Raw genomic sequence first — 21,214 nt, 5'->3', positions numbered from 1 at the left:
GTGAGATGGTATCTCATTGTGGTTTTGATTTGCATTTCTCTGATGGCCAGTGATGATGAGCATTTTTTCATATGTCTGTTGGCTGTATGAATGTCTTCTTTTGAGAAATGTCTGTTCATATCCTTTGCCCACTTTTTGATGGGGTTGTTTGTTTTTTTCTTGTAAATTTGTTTGAGTTCTTTGTAGGTTCTGGATATTAGCCCTTTGTCAGATGGGTAGATTGCAAAAATTTTCTCCCATTCTGTAGGTTGCCTGTTCACTCTGATGGTAGTTTCTTTTGCTGTGCAGAAGCTCTTTAGTTTAATTAGATCCCATTTGTCAATTTTAGCTTTTGCTGCCATTGCTTTTGGTGTTTTAGACATGAAGTCTTTGCCCATGCCTATGTCCTGAATGGTACTACCTAGGTTTTCCTCTAGGATTTTTATGGTATTAGGTCTAACATTTAAGTCTCTAATCCATCTTGAATTAATTTTCGTATAAGGAGTAAGGAAAGGATCCAGTTTCAGCTTTCTACTTATGGCTAGCCAATTTTCCCAGCACCATTTATTAAATAGGGAATCCTTTCCCCATTTCTTGTTTTTCTCAGGTTTGTCAAAGATCAGATGGCTGTAGATGTGTGGTATTATTTCTGAGGACTCTGTTCTGTTCCATTGGTCTATATCTCTGTTTTGGTACCAGTACCATGCTGTTTTGGTTACTGTAGCCTTGTAGTATAGTTTGAAGTCAGGTAGCGTGATGCCTCCAGCTTTGTTCTTTTGACTTAGGATTGTCTTGGAGATGCGGGCTCTTTTTTGGTTCCATATGAACTTTAAAGCAGTTTTTTCCAATTCTGTGAAGAAACTCATTGGTAGCTTGATGGGGATGGCATTGAATCTATAAATTACCTTGGGCAGTATGGCCATTTTCACGATATTGATTCTTCCTATCCATGAGCATGGTATGTTCTTCCATTTGTTTGTGTCCTCTTTTATTTCACTGAGCAGTGCTTTGTAGTTCTCCTTGAAGAGGTCCTTTACATCCCTTGTAAGTTGGATTCCTAGGTATTTTATTCTCTTTGAAGCAATTGTGAATGGAAGTTCATTCATGATTTGGCTCTGTGTTTGTCTGTTATTGGTGTATAAGAATGCTTGTGATTTTTGCACATTAATTTTGTATCCTGAGACTTTGCTGAAGTTGCTTATCAGCTTAAGGAGATTTTGGGCTGAGACAATGGGGTTTTCTAAATATACAATCATGTCATCTGCAAACAGGGACAATTTGACTTCTTCTTTTCCTAACTGAATACCCTTTATTTCTTTCTCTTGCCTGATTGCCCTAGCCAGAACTTCCAACACTATGTTGAATAGGAGTGGTGAGAGAGGGCATCCCTGTCTTGTGCCAGTTTTCAAAGGGAATTTTTCCAGTTTTTGCCCATTATGATATTGGCTACTTATTTCCTACAATATTTCCTACTTTATCTGTTTTGAAGAATGTACTGTTGCGTATTATTCTAATTTCTAAAATTCAAAATTTTAACATGAAATCACTAGTAGTATATTGGGTTACTCGATACTACTTACCATTTCACAGAGCAAAAGAAGAAGCCAATCTCTATTCCTTTCTCTGTTTAGCCTATGCACAATTGCTTTCCTTCTCTTTTCTGGAATAGAACAGGGACTCCGATTAGTGTTCAGCTGAAGCAGATATATGGAAATAGAATGTTTTATGGAGCTTTAGAGATGCCTACTAAGGTACACTCAATTCTCTTGCTTCAACATCCTTGCCCTCTCGGAAGCATTTGTCTTGTTTTCTGTCTCAGTCATTACCATATGGCAGCACCTAGTACAATGCCTGGTACCTAGAAGATGTATTATACATTTGTTGACTTGTGAAATAGTAAAATTATTATTAATTTTTACAGTTCAAATATTAATATTATTTGCTTACTTTATTGGATTTAATACATATTTAAAAGTGTTGACATTAATCATTTTTCACTTTTAATGTGTTATGTAAATGCCAGGGGATATAATTTAATACTCACACTTATGCTATACCAAGGATCTTACTTTTTCTGGATTACTGAAAATAAAAACATTTCATTTCTTGTGAATTTGATAGAAACTTTCTGAATTTTTAAAATGAATTTATTAAAGAGTGTTATTATAGAATTCAGTATAATGAATATGGTCGTTAGGATTTAGAAATTGTACTTGTACTTTCAGTAGTTCCAGTGTTTATGTTTAAAAATCTACTTTTATGTTAGATAATTTTATATTTCACAAAAAGGAGAGGAGTTTATTTTAGATGTATAGACACAGATTTTTAGAAATGACGAGAAAATACATCAATTACCCTGAAAATATCATCCCCTAAAACAGTATTTTAAAACTGCAAGCATTCTTTATGGAACTAAAAATTCATATTAATTAAATGGGTTCCAAAGAGTCATAAATATTATATTTATCAAGATGATTTCTAAGTATGTTTAAATGACTCATAGTAATAATTCATATAGATTATATAAATGAATAAATACTGGCTCTTTGCCTTTGTAATAAGAGATATTTTTGTCCTCTGATTATAGAAATAATTTAGTAGAAAGAAAATTATGTGATTGGCTTAACACTACTCAATTAAAAATAAATTCTTGATTTTCCTAAACTTCAAAATATATTTTTCTAATTACCATGGCTTGTTGCCTCTAAATTTTTATTAACATTACAAAAAAACGGGCTGGGCATGGTGGCTCATGCTTGCAATCCCAGGACTTTGGGAGGTCAAGGTGGGCGGATTACCAGAAATCAGGAGTTCGAGACCAGCCTGGCTAACATGGTGAAACCCCTGTCTCTACTAAAAATACAAAAATTAGCCAGGCATGATGGCAGGCACTTGTAATTCCAGCTATTTGGGAGGCTGAGGCTTGCTTGAACCCTTGAGGCAGAGGTTGCAGTAAGCCAAGATCATGCCGCTGCATTCCAGCCTGGGCAACAGAGCAAGACTCAGTCTCAAAAAAACAAAAACAAAAAAATCAAAATGAAAAAATATGCACTTACGTTTCCAGGGGAAAATGTGCATAAATGAGCTGCATATTATTACCGTCATTAGATATATAACTGGGAAGGTATACTGACAATCCAGCCAATATAAAACAAATAAACAAAAAGTCACTGAAATGTTTGGGACTCAGTCAAAGCATATTTGGATAAATTCTACTGAGCATGTCATGTGATATCTCTTGTTTCAGATATATGAACTTATTCCTGTCACTAGAAATAATGGCAATAAATGTATCCTAGTATTTTTGCCCAGCTACCTTGATAAATTAATGTTGAAAATGTGTCCATCTTGAGTTTTCTTCTTTTTTATGCTTCTTGAGATTTATATTATTCTAGAGTAGAATTATTTTTTAATTTTGCAAAGAAATTTCTTTGAAGCAAATTTTCTATAGGTGAAAACACAGAAAACTCGAAATTAATTCTCCACAGATTTCAGATATTGATTTTATGTTCTAATTTTATCTAGTGGTAAGTAAAGTACTAATTAATTTTGTCCCCATCATAGAACATGCGAATTGACTAAATGATGCTAATTACACATACAAGGTAGAGATGGAAAACTTTGAGAATTAAACTCTATCTAAAAATATTTAAGTATTAACACTCTTTTCATATTAACAAGTACTCTGTTTATTTCATGTTATAGCTCCTTTCATAAGTAAAATTACCTCTTGACTTCATTAAATTTACATTCAAACTTACAAAATTTTCATATTAACTTGTTGCATTGCAAAGCCTATGTTATCTTAGGTTTATATGCTGGTATGGTCAAAATAAAAAAAATAGTTTAAATGTTTTTTTTTTTTAGTGTAGAACATAGAGTTATTTCTGAAATAAGGATCTGTGTTGTGAATCCTGTAAATTGGTTGTTTGCCCATTGAGTTATACTTTTTAATGTCTGGAGTTATTCTTTGGAAAAATAAATGCCACAATCTAGTTTAGTTGTGACATTGCTCTTAAGAGAAGAGCACGGAGATTTCCACAGTAACTACATAGCATTTTCTTTCCTGATCCGCCCACTCATCTCCTGGGAAGCTGTGTGCCTTTCTGTTCCACTGCAGCTGATCTGGCTTACTCATAGTCTTTTGGGATTATCCCAGGGTTTGGAACAATGCCATAGGTCACGTTTTTTGAGCTCCAACTGTCCAGGCACTTAACAGGAATAACCTAACCATATGAGGTAGACTTTATTAGACCTTTATGGATGAAGCAACTGAAGGGCAGTGAGCTGTAGTGACTGGGAAATCCTTTAGTTTGATTCTAGAACTGAGCTTAGGACCACTATGCAATATGCCTTCCCACTTTCTAGACTAGACCTTCTCAGCCATGAATGTGCTACAGGTATACCCAGGTACTGATGCCCTCAGCCTTTGACGTTGCTGGACAGGACCTGGAGCCCAGCATCCCAGGTCTCTTCTTATATCGGTGAGAAGCTTCATCTACTTAGACCAGAGTGCTATACAAAGATGATGGTTTTCTACATGTGCTGTGAAGCAAAAAAGTTTGACAAGCACACACCCTAGAGCAAAGAAAACATTTAGAAATAAATATATTAAATATATTTTCTAATTTTTAGCTAACATTAAAATAAAATTTCAGATTCAGCAATCCTCTGACAAGGGATAACTTTTACACCTTGTATAATTCTACTTTATTTTGCTTTTTGTCCAAGTATTACATATGAAAAATGGTTTCAGTGCAAAGACTATTTTTTCCATTGATATTTTGTTATGCTACATGTCAGTTACTCTTAACTCCTTATTAGACAACATATATCCTAACTAGAGTTAAAATGAAGTCTTTACATCATTAAAATTGAATTCATTTAATTGTTATTGATACTTTTTGTTGTTGTTGTTGTTACTGTTCCTATGAACTGCCTACTTCCCAGTTATCAGAATTGGCAAATATTTAGGCTTAAATGCTGAAGTACACAAGGGTGAATGAGGTTAATAAGGGAACATTTTCTAAAGAAATGATATTTGCAAGTTTAAAAAAATATGATGGAAAGAATATGTATACTGTCTTGATAAGGAATGATTTGTGTTGTTCAGGAGCCCTTGAATAGCACTGAAGTGGTGTTGGAGACTATATATTACTTAGTACCATTAATGAAGAAATATAAAATAGTTCAGGATTTCTGACACCACAGGAACAGCTCAGGGGAACCCAGCTGGTAATCCAGATTGGCTTAAATGAGATTGTAGTGATGCATGAAGACTTACACTCAAGTGTTTTCATTGTGTTTAAAATGATTTTTTTTCACAATGCATTCATCATGGAAGTTCATCTGAAAGTGTGTGGTTTGTGGTTTTCCACATTTTTTCTCAATAGAAGTTTCCAGGTAAAGATAAAACATGTTGCAGATAAATCAAAGAGGAAAAAATTCATTTCCTCTTGATTGCAATAGCCAGAGAATGATTGCCCACTTACATACATCTGATCTAGTTTAGTGACTTACTAGGGACTATTTAGGGAGCTTTGACTATTGGTGATCTCGTCTGAATACCCGATTACATATGAAATATAAGGCAGGGGGAAGCAAAGAAGGTGACTCTGAGCTTGTAAACCTCATGGACCTAATAATAAAATGAGCCATTATCAGGGAAAATATTACCAGGAAGATGAGGTGAATGAATGTGCTGTGAGGTGGAGAGGATGTGAATTCGTTGGGGAGCATGTAGATCTGCAGGAACCAGGGAGAGACCCAAGAGGAGAGTTAGTGAAAGCAATTGGAAATTCTTGCTTGGAGTCATGTGCAGAGATTAGGACTGGCGGTTTAAAGTCATGGTACTCTACTCTTAGGTACTCATAACAGTAGGGGTGAAAGAGATCTAAAGGAAGAAAGGATAAAGATAAGCTTGATAAAAATAGGCCTCATCACATTACCTGGTTAGCCACCTTAACAGGAGGAGAAAGTCAAAGTTGGGCAGCAAAGGAGACAGGCCAGCTGGCCTCCTTGATGTTCCTAAACCACCAAGCACAACCCTACTGGGGCCTGCACCTTCCATCCTCAGCCTGCAATGCTCCTCCCACAAGGGTTCAGGTGCTTCCTTTGTGCTCCTGTAATACTCTATGTTTCTGACACTGCATTTACCGGAGTATCATTACCTGTTTATGTTCTTGTGTCATAAGAACAAAATTCAGTGATATAAAATATTCATTGAGTAAATTAACAGAAGAAATGAAATGAGAAAAGATTGTACTTAAGGCCTCATTTCAGATATCAAGATCTTGGAGTTCTGATAAAGTGGTCTGATGACATGTTATTTCAAATAAAATATAATTGGACACCCATTGCGTGCCAGCCATTCCTGGAACAAGGGTCAGACATTATTAGACAACATCAGCAGGACTCTCTGCATCTCTCAGCTCTGGTGATCTAGGTACTGGCTTCTTTTCAAGCAAGCTCTCTCTAAGTGGCAGCAGAGTCAGCATCTACTCCTTCAAAATGATTCTGTCTCTTGGGGTCACTTGCCTATCAAGGAGGTAAGGGCCCCTGGTGGGACTACCCATGGGACAGGAAGTGACAGTTTGTGAAGCAGGGTGTGACATGGGGTAAAAACAAACTAACAGAAGTCCATTCTAGAAATCATACAAGAGGCCCTCAGGAAGTGGAGGTGAGAGGATGGCTTAAGCCAGAAGTTCTGGGCTGTAGTGTGCTATGCCAATCCGGGGTCCGCATTAAGGTTGGCATCAATATGGTGATTTTCTGGGAGCAGGGTCCCATAAGATTGTCTAAGGAGGAGTGAACTGGCCCAAATTGAAAAAGAGGCAATCAGGTGCTCATAAGTGGCATCATGATCTGAAACCAATAGTGGAGGACAGCTAGGGAAACGGAGTGAATTCACTTTTCTCTTCCTCCCTCTTATTGTCAAAATTACAACTGACTACCAGAGAAAAGGATACTAAGCCTGGAGTTGCTTAGTATCTTTGTCGTATGTTTGAGGTTCCATAGATGAAGGAGAGTTTAAGAAGAGAAAAAGATCAGCTGACAGTAAGGCCACTTGTTGGCATTAAAACATTGATGCTTGGTGATTTTGTTTATTTAAACATTGTTCTTGATTTGATATGAAAAAATAAATAAATCAAAGTTTCATCTAAACTTTAAAAAGTTCTATAAAATCCTAAACATATAATGATAAAGATAGAGTGTGGGCTTTGCAAATAAACTTAGGTCCAAAGCCTACTCTGCCATTTTCTACCTGTGTGAAGCTTAAGCAGGTGACTTAAGCTTTTATATCACGTTCTCTGCAGTGCTTACTTAGGGGTTAAATAACAAAATTCGTGAAAAGCACTTAGCATATCATATAGCAGGGCAGTCAAAACTAGTGAATACTATTGGTGTTGTTATTGCTTAAAATTTTTTTATTGTGGCAAAATATAAACAACACGAAACTTACAATTTTAACCATTTTAAGTGTACAGCTAAGAGACAGTAAGTATATTTACATTGTTGTGAAATCATCACCATCATCCATCTTCAGAACATTTTTGCATCCCAAATTGAAACAATGTACTCATTAAACAAATCTTTGTTTCTCTCTTCCCTGGACCCTGGTAATCACTATACTAACTCTGTCTCTGTGAATTTGCCTATTCTAGGGACCTCATGTAAATGGAATCATACAATATTTGTCCTTTTGTGTCTAGCTTACTAAGAATTTTTTTAGTAGCAAAAGCTGAATGAATCCGGACTGGTTGGTCATTGGTTGCCAGGGTTTCTGTACTGCATGGGTCCCAATGCATAAACTTAAATTCTATCATCTTCCTGATAATATCTACTAATTACAGGCATAATGTTCCTAGGAGAAAAGCAGTCTCTATGGCACACGCTTTAGGTGTCCAAATATATTTCAACAACATTACAGGAGCAGAACTCTTTGAAGAAGACTGTATAAAATCTGAAAACACTTCTGAAAGGTAGCTCTGAAAAGTTCTTGGGTACTTTAAGTACAGGTGAGGTTAAAAAATTTCAGCCTGTGGATAGCACCATTTTTATTTATCAGCCTCTTTATTCCTCTCCCAAAGTGACTGTATATTGTGCAGTTGGTAAGCAATTAAATAGTTGGCAACAAGGCATAAATATTTAAAATTTATTAAAAACTACCAAGGCCTGAATCAAGAGATGTGATTAATTATTCAGGAAGAGCTCTATTTTAAAAAATGTGATCACAGATGTGTAGTAATTACACAATCTGTTTCTTTTTATCATGTATATGAGCTAAATGAAATGTTTCCCTGCCTCAAAAGTCTGCATTTCCTCAGTTCTCCATAATGATGCCAATTCATTCATGGAACCAAAGCAAGAATCATTAAGCTTATAACCATCAGATACCAAGGAAGTTGTTTCTGTAGCAATCAATCAGCCACGTGAAATCTCTTAGGATTTTTACCTCTTTACTCTAGTGACTTATCAATGCAAACATGCCTCTGTCTGTCACTGGTATGTCTTAAACCTCCCACTTAAAAAACAGTTTCTCCTTGGTTTAGCTCCTTCACACTTGGCCTTTCTGATGTCCATGGCACAGATTATGATAACTGTTACTACAACCAACAAATGCCACTTCTGACTGCAATTTTTGCTTTCTTTATATAATCTTGGGTGAGCAGTTTATTGTCTCTAAACCTTGGTTGCTTCATCTGTAAAATATGAGGAGAAAGATAGCTTGTGAGAATGACTAGCACAGTATATGTACAGGTAAATACTAGATTTAGGAAAGAAGTACGTGAGCACGCACGTTGTACTTTTCCAGCCTTCTTCCTCCTTGAAACTGTTTCTCCTTTGTCTCCTAATAACTGTATTGTAGCTGCTGGCTCCCATATTTGGGAACTGAAGTTTCCACCTCATTTACCCACTCACTCTCACGGCTTGTTCAACCTTGGGCAGTCTGCCTGGCATAAGCTAAAACTGCCGCTAGAAGCCACTACATTTGGTAATTTAATTACTTTTATCTCATCCATCCCCTTGGCCCTCAGGACTCTGCTGATTTGCAGAGCAAGTTTGATAGCCTCCTATCTGTACCTTTTAATCTAAAAAAATGGCATTGATTCAGACAGACATTTGAAAGGACACTGTGATCACCAAGGGAGACAAAAATTCTGTAAGAACAAGATTTTTAAAAAAGTGTTTATAATTCACATTAACCCTGGGCTCTTTATCAGAAAAGGCAATGTTATGTTTCACATATCCTTTTACTTATTTGAACAATTATGCTGGTTTATTGAGTACTTACAGTAGCCCAGACACTGTGCTAAGCACCTCACATATATTATTTAATGTAATACACCCAGCAATCCTAGGAGGTAGATGCTGCTATAATCCATTTTATAAATAAAGAATAAAAGACTTGGGTTAGGTAACTCGCCTAATATCACACAGTAAGTGGCAGAGCTGGGTCAAAACCGGACAGACCTGAACCATGGTCTGTCCACTACAGCAGAATATTCAGTGGTATGTTTAAAGGCAGTTACTCAATAAAGAAAAGATAATACTGAACTATTTCTTTTATTTAGGAAGCTTATGGAGAGGTTTAAATGATGGTCCTTTTTACTACACATTTTTTTTTCTTCTTACCCTCTTTATTTTTCTTTTACTGAGGCCTTTAGGGTTAATTTTTAAATATTAAATCTATCTGTTCTTCTCTGTTCCTTGCAGTAAGAAACATAAGGCTTCGAGAAGGCCATACAACTGTACATGTTTGAAATTCCTTGTCCAGGACGTGGTGACATAACATGATGAATCCATTCAAGAGTAAATGGTGATCTCAGTGATTCTTGTGGTTGGAATATTTTTTGTAATGAAAATAGTTGAGAACCTGTTGATTAAGTACCTGATAAGGTGTGCCTATAAATTAAGAATTAGGAATGCTCCATGCATAATATAATATTTCTTCAAATCAGAAATAAAATATCCCATATGTAGAACTTGTTATCTATATAAAAAAAAATCAGGAATCACTTATTAAAATATTTCATATGGTTTCCAGAGTGGTCCACAACATAGCCTCTTGGGAGGGTTCTATTTCCTCTATTAGAACTTCAGTTTCTGGGTTTTTTTTTTCTCATTGTTTTTTATTTCCTATTTTTGTATATATTTTAAAATATACATAAATTTTTAATAATGTGCATAATAGTAATACATAATTTATATTTGAAATTATGTACTATTACTATGATATACATATAAGGTACAGCTCAAAAACATTTTGTTGATGAAATACGTGATCAAAAATGTTCTGGAGTACACCAGTTTATAGATCTTTGGAATTATAAAATATTAGGAATTCTTACAAATTTGAGAGTTACACTTCTAACATTTCTAAAATATAACAAGCATTTATTCGTGATCCAACCAACCAGTAGTCCAAATAACCAGAACTTAAAAAAAAAAAGAGAAAAATAAAGATTTCCATAAGAAACAGCTAAATCATAGTACATATATCAGGTGATAAAGCTAAAAGGTCATTTGTAGGATGTGCTGGGTTCATCTCCAGTAAAGTATAGTGATGACTAAAAGCCATAAAAATGTCCTTGGGGCCTTGCAAAACTCTTAATTGTCCTCTAGTCTAAATTTTCTTAATTGCTTCTAGTTTAAAAGTAAAATTATATATAGTGCCAGTCATTAAGTGAGTTTCATTTTTTCAAGTTATTTGCTTACACTGTCTGTGGCTCCCATTGTCCCTGATACGACCTACAAGACCTTCCAGTATCCCGATGGTCCAATCCTACCTGGTTGGTCTCCAGTACTCTCCTTCAAGACAACTTTCACTAATTCTTTAACACATTTCTTGCCTTTGGGCATTTACAGATTCCATTTCCTTTTTCTCAGAGAAAACACCCTTTCCCTGCTTTGCCTAACTCCTTCCCACGCTTTCAGTCTCAGCTAAAATATTTTCCTTCCCCCTAGTTTAAATGAGTTGCCTCTGCTATGTGTTCCGTGGCATCCTGTAATCTCCTTTCCTTTATCATTTATCACATCACATGCTCAGATGTCTGTCTTCCAACCCTACATTTGTAACACTCACCTCACATTTTTGCAGATGGGCCTGTCTGGACTCAATTCCCTGGACCCACATCTAGGTGGATAAATAATGGTGCATGACTGAAGCCTACCTACTCAGGGATTGGGGAAGCTTCTCTGGCCCTTACATGGTACTGCACACTCTCGCACACTCTCCCTCATCAACTGGTTTAAGCTTTGTAGACTGTTAATTAGATGCTTTGATATCTTCACTTAATGATTTTGAAGCAGCCTCATTTGGGGTAAATACCGTAGGTTTGTCCTCTCATGCCGAAGAAATCAAGTACGCGGACACACCAAGAAGCGGGTTCAGGAGGGGAGGTTTAATAGGCAAAAGAAAAAGAAAGGAAAATAGCTCTGTCTCCTGCAGAGAGAGAGGTGCCCAAGTGGATCTTCCGGCCTGTGGCGGAGTGCACAGGTTTTATAGACAGGCTTGAGGAGGTGGTGTCTGAGTTACATGGGGCCCAGAGATTGGTTGGACCAGGCGTGACATTTACACAGCACACGTGGAAGCTGTCAGCCCCACCCTAATCACGATGCAAATGGAGTCTTTCCTGACCTGCAGCCATGTTTTCTGCTCTCTACTGCGCACGTGGTTGGCAAGGAAAAGGAAAGATGGAGCTGTCATTTTGAACATGCCTGGTTCCCAGGTGGCCCCTTTCCTGTTGGCACAACTTCCAGCATTCAACTGTGCAAACTTTCAGCTTGCTTATCTAGGTCTGCAGCTCGATTTTACAGGCTACTCTTTGTGAGAAAAGAAACGAGTTTGGAACTGCTTTTCATTAAAAGGGAAACCTTACCAAGGACTTCCTTACACTATCTGCCTGAATAATTTCTTTTTAATTCCTATATCAATTTCTTCATTCTTCCTTCCTTTTTCCTTTTCCCTTCTCTTCCTTTTTTCTGGCTTTTCTGTTTGTTAGAATGACAGACTAGTCCTGTGAATCCTTCTGGTTTTTCTCCATCTACCTACACTTTATAGAAAATTAATCTTGGTCCTTTAAGCAGTGTCAGCAAAGCATGTGTTGATCCAGCGGCCAGATGAGAAGTGCTGCTGAACAGAGAACAAGCAAAAGCACTTGGAGCGTGAGAAGAGATGGGCCAAGTGGATTTTAGATGAGACAAGATTCTACAGGATTTTTGAGCCTTGAGCTACAATCCGTCTTTTAATACAAATGTCCTCTAATTTGGAAAGCCCTAGGTTTTTTTCCCCTAAATTTCGAATCTCTTTTTTCCTAATTAAGAAAATGCATTTTCTCCATCTTTATATTCATTTGACTCCAGGGTACAGATGCTAGAAATTACGCTGTCAGCAGAATTGTATTTGACTATGAAGGGAAAAACATTGCTGAATTACTTGAAATTCTGTTTTGTTTATGTCTTAATTCAAATAAGACTTTGACTTTATTTAATTTTAAGACAGTGTATATTATAGCCACTCTTCAGCCACTTTTCTGGATCGTGAATTCAGATTTATGTTTTATTCCTGTTAGTTGATTTGAAAAGCATTTTATTTACATTTTTGTTGTGTATAATATTTCTTTTGTGGACCTGAGTTACAGATTTGCTCTGCCCCTCTTTCGCCAGTGCTAACTTAAACAAAATAGACAGATCATTTAAAAATAGGCATCATCTTCAAGATATATTTTTACAATAATTTTTCTGTTGTTTGTAGGGCTATTACTGACTTTAATGTTCTTGCAAGATCATGCCTTAAATTTTTTGTCAATTTCTTAGTGAACAAAGCTTTCTTTGAAATACTTTAATAAGTGGGAAAAACTCATTTAACTAGCTGTAAATTTAACTGTGAAATTCTTTTTTCTTTTTTTTTTGGTTAAGAGAGAGTCTCACTCTGTAACCCAGGCTGGAGTGCAATGGTGTTATCTCAGCTCATTGCCACCTCCACCTCAGCTTCCCAAATAGCTGGGATTACAGGTTTCAGATTCTTCTGCCTCAGCCTCCCAGATAGCTGGGATTACAAGCATGTACCACCATGCTCGGCTAATGTTTGTATTTTTAGTAGAGACCAGGTTTCACTATGTTGCCCAGGCTGGTCTTCAAAGCCTGACCTCAGGTGATCTACTCACCTTGACCTCCCAAAGTGCAGGAATTATAGGCTTGAGCCACCGTGCCCGGCCTTAACTGTGAAATTCTGACTTAAAGATATCTTCCGTAGACCTAATAGACATCTACAGAACTCTCCACCGCAAATCAACAGAATAGACATTCTTCTCAGCACCACATCACACTTACCCAAAATTGACCACATAGTTGGAAGTAAAGCACTCCTCAGCAAATGTAAAAGAACAGAAATTATAACAAACTGTCTCTCAGACCACAGTGCAATTAAACTAGAACTCAGGACTAAGAAACTCAATCAAAACCGCTCAACCACATGGAAACTGAACAACCTGCTGCTGAATGACTACTGGATACATAACGAAATGAAGGCAGAAATAAAGATGTTTTTTGAAACCAATAAGAACAAAGATACAACATACCAGAATCTTTGGGACACATTTAAAGCAGTGTGTAGAGGGAAATTTATAGCACTAAATGCCCACAAGAGAAAGCAGGAAAGATCTAAAATTGACACCCTAACATCACAATTAAAAGAACTAGAGAAGCAAGAGCAAACACATTCAAAAGCTAGCAGAAGGCAAGAAATAACTAAGATCAGAGCAGAACTGAAGGAGATAGAGACACAAAAAACCCTCCAAAAAATCAATGAATCCAGGAGTTGGTTTTTTGAAAAGATCAACGAAATTGATAGACCATTAGCAAGACTAATAAAGAAGAAAAGAGAGAAGAATCAAATAGATGCAATAAAAAATGATAAAGGGGATATCACCACCGACCCCACAGAAATACAAACTACCATCAGAGAATACTATAAACATCTCTACACAAATAAACTAGAAAACCTAGAAGAAATTGATAATTTCTTGGACACTTACACTCTCCCAAGACTAAACCAGGAAGAAGTTGAATCCCTGAATAGAACAATAGCAGGCTCTGAAATTGAGGCAATAATTAATAGCCTACCAACCAAAAAAAGTCCAGGACCAGACAGATTCACAGCTGAATTCTACTAGAGGTACAAGGAGGAGTTGGTACCATTCCTTCTGAAACTATTCCAATCAATAGAAAAAGAGGGAATCCTCCCTAACTCATTTTACGAGGCCAACATCATCCTGATACCAAAGCCTGACAGAGAGACAACAAAAAAAGAGAATTTTAGACCAATATCCCTGATGAACATCGATGCAAAAATCCTCAATAAAATACTAGCAAACCAGATCCAGCAGCACATCAAAAAGCTTATCCACCATGATCAAGTGGGCTTCATCCCTGGGATACAAAGTCTGGTTCAGCATACACAAATCAATAAATGTAATCCAGCATATAAACAGAACCAAAGAAAAAAACCACATGATTATCTCAATAAATGCAGAAAAGGCCTTTGACAAAATTCAACAGCCCTTCGTGCTAAAAACTCTCAATAAATTCGGTATTGATGGAACGTATCTCAAAATAATAAGAGCTATTTATGATAAATCCACAGCCAATATCATACTGAATGGGCAAAAACTGGAAGCATTCCCTTTGAAAACTGGCACAAGACAGGGATGCCCTCTCTCACCACTCCTATTCAACATAGTGTTGGAAGTTCTGGCTAGGGCAATCAGGCAAGAGAAAGAAATAAAGGGTACTCAGGAAAAGAAGAAGTCAAATTGTCCCTGTTTGCAGATGACATGATTGTATATTTGGAAAACCCTATTGTCTCAGCCCAAAATCTCCTTAAGCTGATAAGAAACTTCAGCAAAGTCTCAGGATACAAAATCAATGTGCAAAAATCACAAGCATTCTTATCCACCAGTAACAGACAAACAGAGAGCCAAATCATGAATGAACCTATCCACAATAGCTTCAAAGAATAAAACACCTAGGAACTAACCTCAAGGGTGTAAAGACCCTTCAAGGGGAACTACAAAACCACTGCTCAGTGAAATAAAAGAGGACACAAAGAAATGGAAGAACATACCATGCTCATGGATAGCAAAGCAAATTCACAATGAAAAATGGCCACACGCCTAAGTTGCACTTTATAGCTTCAAATGCCATCCTATTAAGCTACCAATGACTTTCTTCACAGAATTGGAAAAAACTGCTTTAAAGTTCATATGGAACCAAAAAAGAGCCTGCATTGCCAAGACAATCCTAAGCCAAAAAAACAAAGCTGGAGGCATCACGCTACCTGACTTCAAATTATACTACAAGGCTACAGTAACCAAAACAGCATGGTGCTGGTACCAAAACAGAGATATAGACCAATGGAACAGAACAGAGTCCTCAGAAATAATACCACACATCTACAGCCATCTGATCTTTGACAAACCTGAGAAAAACAAGAAATGGGGAAAGGATTCCCTATTTAATAAATGGTGCTGGGAAAATTGGCTAGCCATAAGTAGAAAGCTGAAACTGGCTCCTTTCCTTACTCCTTATATGAAAATTAATTCAAGATGTATTAGAGACTTAAATGTTAGACCTAAAACCATAAAAACCCTAGAAGAAAACTTAGGAATACCATTCAGGGCATAGGCATGGGCAAGGACTTCATGTCTAAAACACCAAAAGCAATGGCAACAAAAGCCAAAATTGACAAATGAGATCTAATTAAACCAAAGAGCTTCTGCACTGCAAAAGAAACTACCATCAGAGTGAACAGGCAACCTATAGAATGGGAGAAAATTTTTGCAATCTACTCATCTGATAAAGGGCTAATATCCAGAACCTATAAAGAACTCAATCAAATTTACAAAAAAAAACAAACAACCCCATCAAAAAGTGGGCAAAGGATATGAACAGATACTTCTCAAAAGAAGACATTCATACAGCCAACAGACACATGAAAAAATGCTCATCATCACTTACCATCAGAGAAATGCAAATCAAAACCACAATGAGATACCATCTCACACCAGTTAGAATGACAATCATTTAAAAATCAGGAAACAACAGGTGCTAGAGAGGATGTGGAGAAATAGGAACACTTTTACACTGTTGGTGGGAATGTAAACTAGTTCAGCCAGTGTGGAAAACAGTGTGGTGATTCCTCAAGGATCTAGAACTAGAAATACCATTCGACCCGGCCATCCCATTACTGGGGATATATCCAAAGGATTTTAAGTCATGCTGCTATAAAGACACATGCACACGTATGTTTATTGCAGCACTATTCATAATAGCTAAGACTTGGAATCAACCCAAATGTCCATCAGTGACAGACTGGATTAAGAAAATGTGGCACATACACATCATGGAATACTATGCAGCCATAAAAAAGGATGTGTTCGTGTCCTTTGTAGGGACATGGATGCAGCTGGAAACCATCATTCTCAGCAAACAATTGCAAGAACAGAAAACCAAATACCGCATGTTCTCACTCATAGGTGGGAATTGAACAATGAGATCACTTGGATACAGGAAGGGGAGCATCACACACCAGGTCCTATTGTGGGGAGGGGGGAGAGGGGAGGGATAGTATTAGGAGATATACCTAATGTAAATGATGAGTTAATGGGTGCAGCACACCAACATGGCACATGTATACATATGTAACAAACCTGCACGTTGTGCACATGTACCCTAGAACTTAAAGTATTAAAAAAAAACAAGATATCTTCACTTGCCTTTAAATGGTTTTTACATGATGAAGTAAACATCCTAAGGCTTATATTATTAGAATTATCATAGGAAATGTCGATAATTTGTTCCAATTAAATATACAAATGATTGATTGGAGGACCATGTGTATATGAATCATGTTGCATTTATATATCAGTGAGTTTATCTTTTCTTCTTAGTTATCTGATTTGTTTGAAGTGAAGTCTCAGGAGTAATTTTTTAAAGAATAGTTGAACTGATTCATTTTTTAAAAATTATACCCTTAAAATCTTTTTTAGTGCAAAATATAAGGAATCTAGAAAACACAGATAAACAAAAAGAAAACAATCAGCCATAATCTGACTATCTAGAGACAGTCACTAATTTCCTAATATACATTCTGTTTGTCACTTTCTTTTAATGTAAAATTGTGTGTATGTGGCTATAAAATTAAGTGAAAAAAGCAATAGTGATAAATAGAATATCTATTTGTGAAAAATGAGAGAAAAAGACTACACAAGCAAATTCTTATCAGTTCTTTTTTTTTTTATAGAACACTTCCTGATCATTAACAAACTTTAAAATGTATATTTTTCAGAACTTCTGGAACAATTTTTATAGAGAAAAAATACATATTTACATTCTCAGAACTCAGTACAATAATTTTAATAAAACAATGTCAATTGGCCATTGATATTCTTCAATAAATTGTTTGCCGATAACTTTCACTCATTTTTCTACTAGGTTTTTTGCCTTAGTTCTTGATTTGTAGGAGGAGCTCAATATTTTCTGTCAACTTTTGACTGTGAGTCATGTAGTTCAGCTTTGAACTGCCTTTTACTGCATGGAAATTTACATTACTGTGTGTAATCAAATCAGCAAACCAAATATTTCCTATGTGTCTTCTGAGTTCTAGGTCATACTTGCAAAGGCCATTTTCTCTTCAAGATTATACAAATATTCACCTATATTTTCTGATATAGTTATACGTGTGTTTATATTTACACATATATTATCTATTATTATATTAAATTTAGATATTTCTTACATATGAAATTTGTTTTTTAAATGATTGGGGTTGTTCCCTATATGGCCTAGTTGTCCAAACTTTGCTTTGAAGTCCCACCTTTGTTATAGATGACTTCCCATATATATCTGAGTTTATTTTTGGCCTCTCTATTCTGTTCCATTGATATGTTTATCTATTCTAATACCAGGGCCAGATTTTTAAATGTCTGTAGCATTATTTTACATTGTTAAATTCAGGAAGACAGCTCCTGTTTTATTGTTCTTTAAAAAATTTCTTAAATGTACTGGAGTATTTACTCTCTAACTAAAGCTTTGAATTAATTTGACATTTTACTATAGTGAGTTTTCTGATTCAAGAATATATTATGTTACACCAGAAATCTGAGATTTTTACAGTGTTATTTGAGAAAGTTTTAGAGTTTATTCCTAGATTTTTATTTTATAAAGAGGATTTCTGGTAAGTGAAGTTTTTGGTTTTTTTTACAAAAAAATGTTATTACTTTGATATGGTTGTCATATAGGAAAGTTACTATTTATACTATATTTTGGGGGACTATCTTATCTAACATACTGTTTCTAAGCAGATGACTTTTGTTACCTGTCCTGTAGAAGGTTGAGGAGAAAATGATCGGCGAGTGAGCTGCCACAGAAGGATGCTGAGGTTTTGGCAACCTTGTGTGTCTCTGAAAGTTTACTCAGTAGGCTGTGATTTTGTGTGACCTATTAATGTTTCACAAAAGGAAAATGAGTTGGGTTCCCAATACTCTTGTCCTATCCAGGAAACTCTCAGGACTAGGAAGTGTTGATAACATGCCTTTTAAAGCAAATTAACCACTAATTGAAAATAAATTAGGATGTTGGCATTGCATTCTCAAAGGGACAGCAGCACTCAATTTAAAGTGCTGAAGAAAATGGAAATATGTGCTCTGTGTTAGGAATGATTGTATTAAGGCGCACTAATTTGAAATGTTTGCACCGTGATTCAGCATTTTATTAAGGTAGAATTTTGAAAAGTTAATTGACCACAAACTTGAATCAATTAAACCCATGTTTTATACACAACAATAGGATTACATGGGAAGGCGAAAAATATCAAAGCTCTTTTGAAAGTGAATTCTAACAAATATTTATTTTAGCAATAGTAACCACTAAAATTTTCAGAGCTGTGTAATTTATATTACTCTTTGTTGGGGGTCATTTAATCCTTATAGAAATCCTGTGAGTTGAAAAGGAAGGTTCTAGTTTTGTTCTTACTTTGCCCGGGTTAAATGAGCTGTCCAAATTTGTATAATTAACTCTTAAATGGTCAAGCGTCTAAATGCAGATCCCCTGACGCTTCCACCAGTGTACATTGGAATCCACACTGCTGCCTCCCCTAAGATCCAGCTTATTTTAAAATGAGATATGAAATATTCTGCCTTGCCTTTGCTTGATTGCCTAGGTGTGCACTTGTATCTGATGTTAACATTACATGGATCAACCAGGGTGTTTCACCAAGCAAGGCTGATGATTGCTTTTCTGCCATGGCCAGGGAAATATTTCATTAAATTCTTCCAATGTATTTCACTTATTTTTGCTACTCATTGACTTTATGCTGAGCAATTGTTTCTTATATTTTAATTAATTCCAGTATAATTCTAAAAGAAAATTCTCACAGTTTTAACAACCTAAGTTCAATGAGCTCTCAACTCTGCCATTGTGGTATAACTACTTGATGCTAATAAGGATTCCATAATTTTTGGTGAGTTTTAGAGTCCACAATATTTTTAAAAACACTTCTGAACTTACTTTTCATAAACATTTTTTAATTGTGAGGCTCCAAAACTTTTTAATATTATTTTCCCCATCTCAAATACCTCTTCCCAGTGAGAGGGTCTAGGATGAAAGAGGATGAAGTATTAGTGGATTATGTTTATCTAAAGTGGTCTGTACTTTTTTTCCAAGGAGTTCCAATGGATATCCTATTGCTGACTGGAGAACATACTTTGAAATAAATTGGGCCAAAGGAATTCACTTTCTTTCAACATTTTTAAAGTTCAAATCTTGTGAGTAGAAGAACCCAGTTTTGACCCATATACATTTATGTTTTTAGTTAATTATATCCTGAACACTTCAAAAATTTTTTGCGATCTTGTCATCATCCTTATTTCTAAATATCTCATTTTCTCTCTTCTTGTCTGTTCTTATCCTACTCTATCATTGCCCTATCACTTTTTTCTTCAATTCTTCACCAGACCCATAGGACTAACCATTGATTTAAAGCCATCTCCGTACAACAAAGTATTGGATCAGAGACATGAAAAAACATATTAAGTTTCAAATATTTCACGTTGAGGAATTTTCAATGATAAAGAATGACTCATTAAAGAAAAGCTTTAGGACTCTCTTTTGTTCTGGCTCCTGTCAACTTTAATAATTTGGATTTTGAATAAAATAATATATTACTTCAAAATTGGTAATCAGAATGAAGTAAATAAATTACGCCTTTTGTGAAACTCAGAAGATTCCACTCAAATAAGGAAAAGTCAATATCCTGTATACTGTGTTCATCACTATTTTCAGACCACACGTCAAGGTTTAACATTGCAAACTGTCAACCCAAATTAAGGCTGGGTACAGAGCCTCTTTCCAGACAAGTTACTATAATAAGAGAAGGGAATAAATATCACATTAAAATGCTTTATTTTATTAATTATTATTTTTGAGATATGGTCTCTGTTGCCCAGGCTGGGGTGCAGTGGCATGATCATGACTCACAACAGCTTCGACTTCCCAGGCTCAGGTGATCTCCCACCTCAGCCTCCCATAGTAGCTGGGACTATAGGCACACACCACCATGCCTGGTGCTAATTTTTTGTAGAGATAGGGTTTCACCACGTTGCCCAGGCCTGTCTTGGACTCCTGGGCTTAAGCAATCTGCCTGCTTTGGCCTCCCAAAGTGCTGGGATTACAGGGGCGAGCCACTAAAATGCTTTATTTTAAATAAAAACTGTGATGCATAGAGTTTTCTAACCAAACCTATCTTTGTTTCATGCTTATATCTAAAATTCTTTTAGAGATACATTGTCAGGGTATTACGTCTCTAGCACCTCAGGGAAAATGTTGCCTTATTATAACAAACTACCCTATGTATAAATACATAAAACATTTACAATTTTTTCTATATATCATTCTAGCATCTGTGTAATTTTCTCATTTAGTATTTCTATGAGTTGTTTACTGTTCATTTGGTTAAAGAGTAATATATTACCATAATGAGTCAGAATAGCATATTCCCTTGTTACTAGTAAAGAATTCTGTCAAGATTTGGTTTCTTAGCATCAATTTTTGCCTGGTTGTTAGCGTTAACAAGAATCCTTCAGATGCTTTGAGTTTGATTGATGTTAGAAATGTTCCAAAAAAAAAGGTTTTAATTAATAATTTGAATATGAACATCTACCCTCTATATTTCTCA

At 35.9% G+C, this 21,214-nt stretch overlaps 1 protein-coding gene and 1 long non-coding RNA gene across 6 annotated transcripts in view; one reads left to right on the top strand and one right to left on the bottom strand.

Annotated features, from left to right (window-relative positions):
- The window catches only part of LOC116276381, a 5,967-nt gene extending 2,644 nt beyond the window's left edge, over positions 1-3,323 (bottom strand). The window contains exons 1-2 of the long non-coding RNA XR_004185877.1: positions 3,296-3,323; positions 1,560-1,639 (exon numbers count right to left, since the gene is read on the bottom strand). This is a non-coding gene — a long non-coding RNA (uncharacterized LOC116276381). The remainder of the gene's footprint in view (positions 1-1,559; positions 1,640-3,295) is intronic.
- TMEM64 (transmembrane protein 64) overlaps positions 1-20,435 on the top strand; it is a 66,310-nt gene extending 45,875 nt beyond the window's left edge. Inside the window, exons 5-6 of one of the 5 annotated variants that reach the window (XR_650838.4) lie at positions 9,697-9,879; positions 19,705-20,435. Coding sequence is in view for 2 of the 5 variants with exons in the window: in XM_009213295.4 (XP_009211559.1) it covers positions 19,705-19,754 (50 nt within the window). In the remaining 3 variants the exon portion in view is untranslated. Of the gene's footprint in view, positions 1-9,696; positions 10,082-19,704 lie in introns of those variants that run through there. The other 4 variants (XR_650841.4, XM_009213295.4, XM_009213294.4 and 1 more) reach the window with 4 other exon arrangements.
- Positions 20,436-21,214: the final 779 nt, after the last annotated feature.

The sequence above is a fragment of the Papio anubis genome, chromosome 8 (genome assembly GCF_008728515.1).
Source record: "Papio anubis isolate 15944 chromosome 8, Panubis1.0, whole genome shotgun sequence".
In the NCBI taxonomy this organism is placed as follows: domain Eukaryota; kingdom Metazoa; phylum Chordata; class Mammalia; order Primates; family Cercopithecidae; genus Papio; species Papio anubis.
This window is presented reverse-complemented; position numbering and strand designations above follow the sequence as displayed.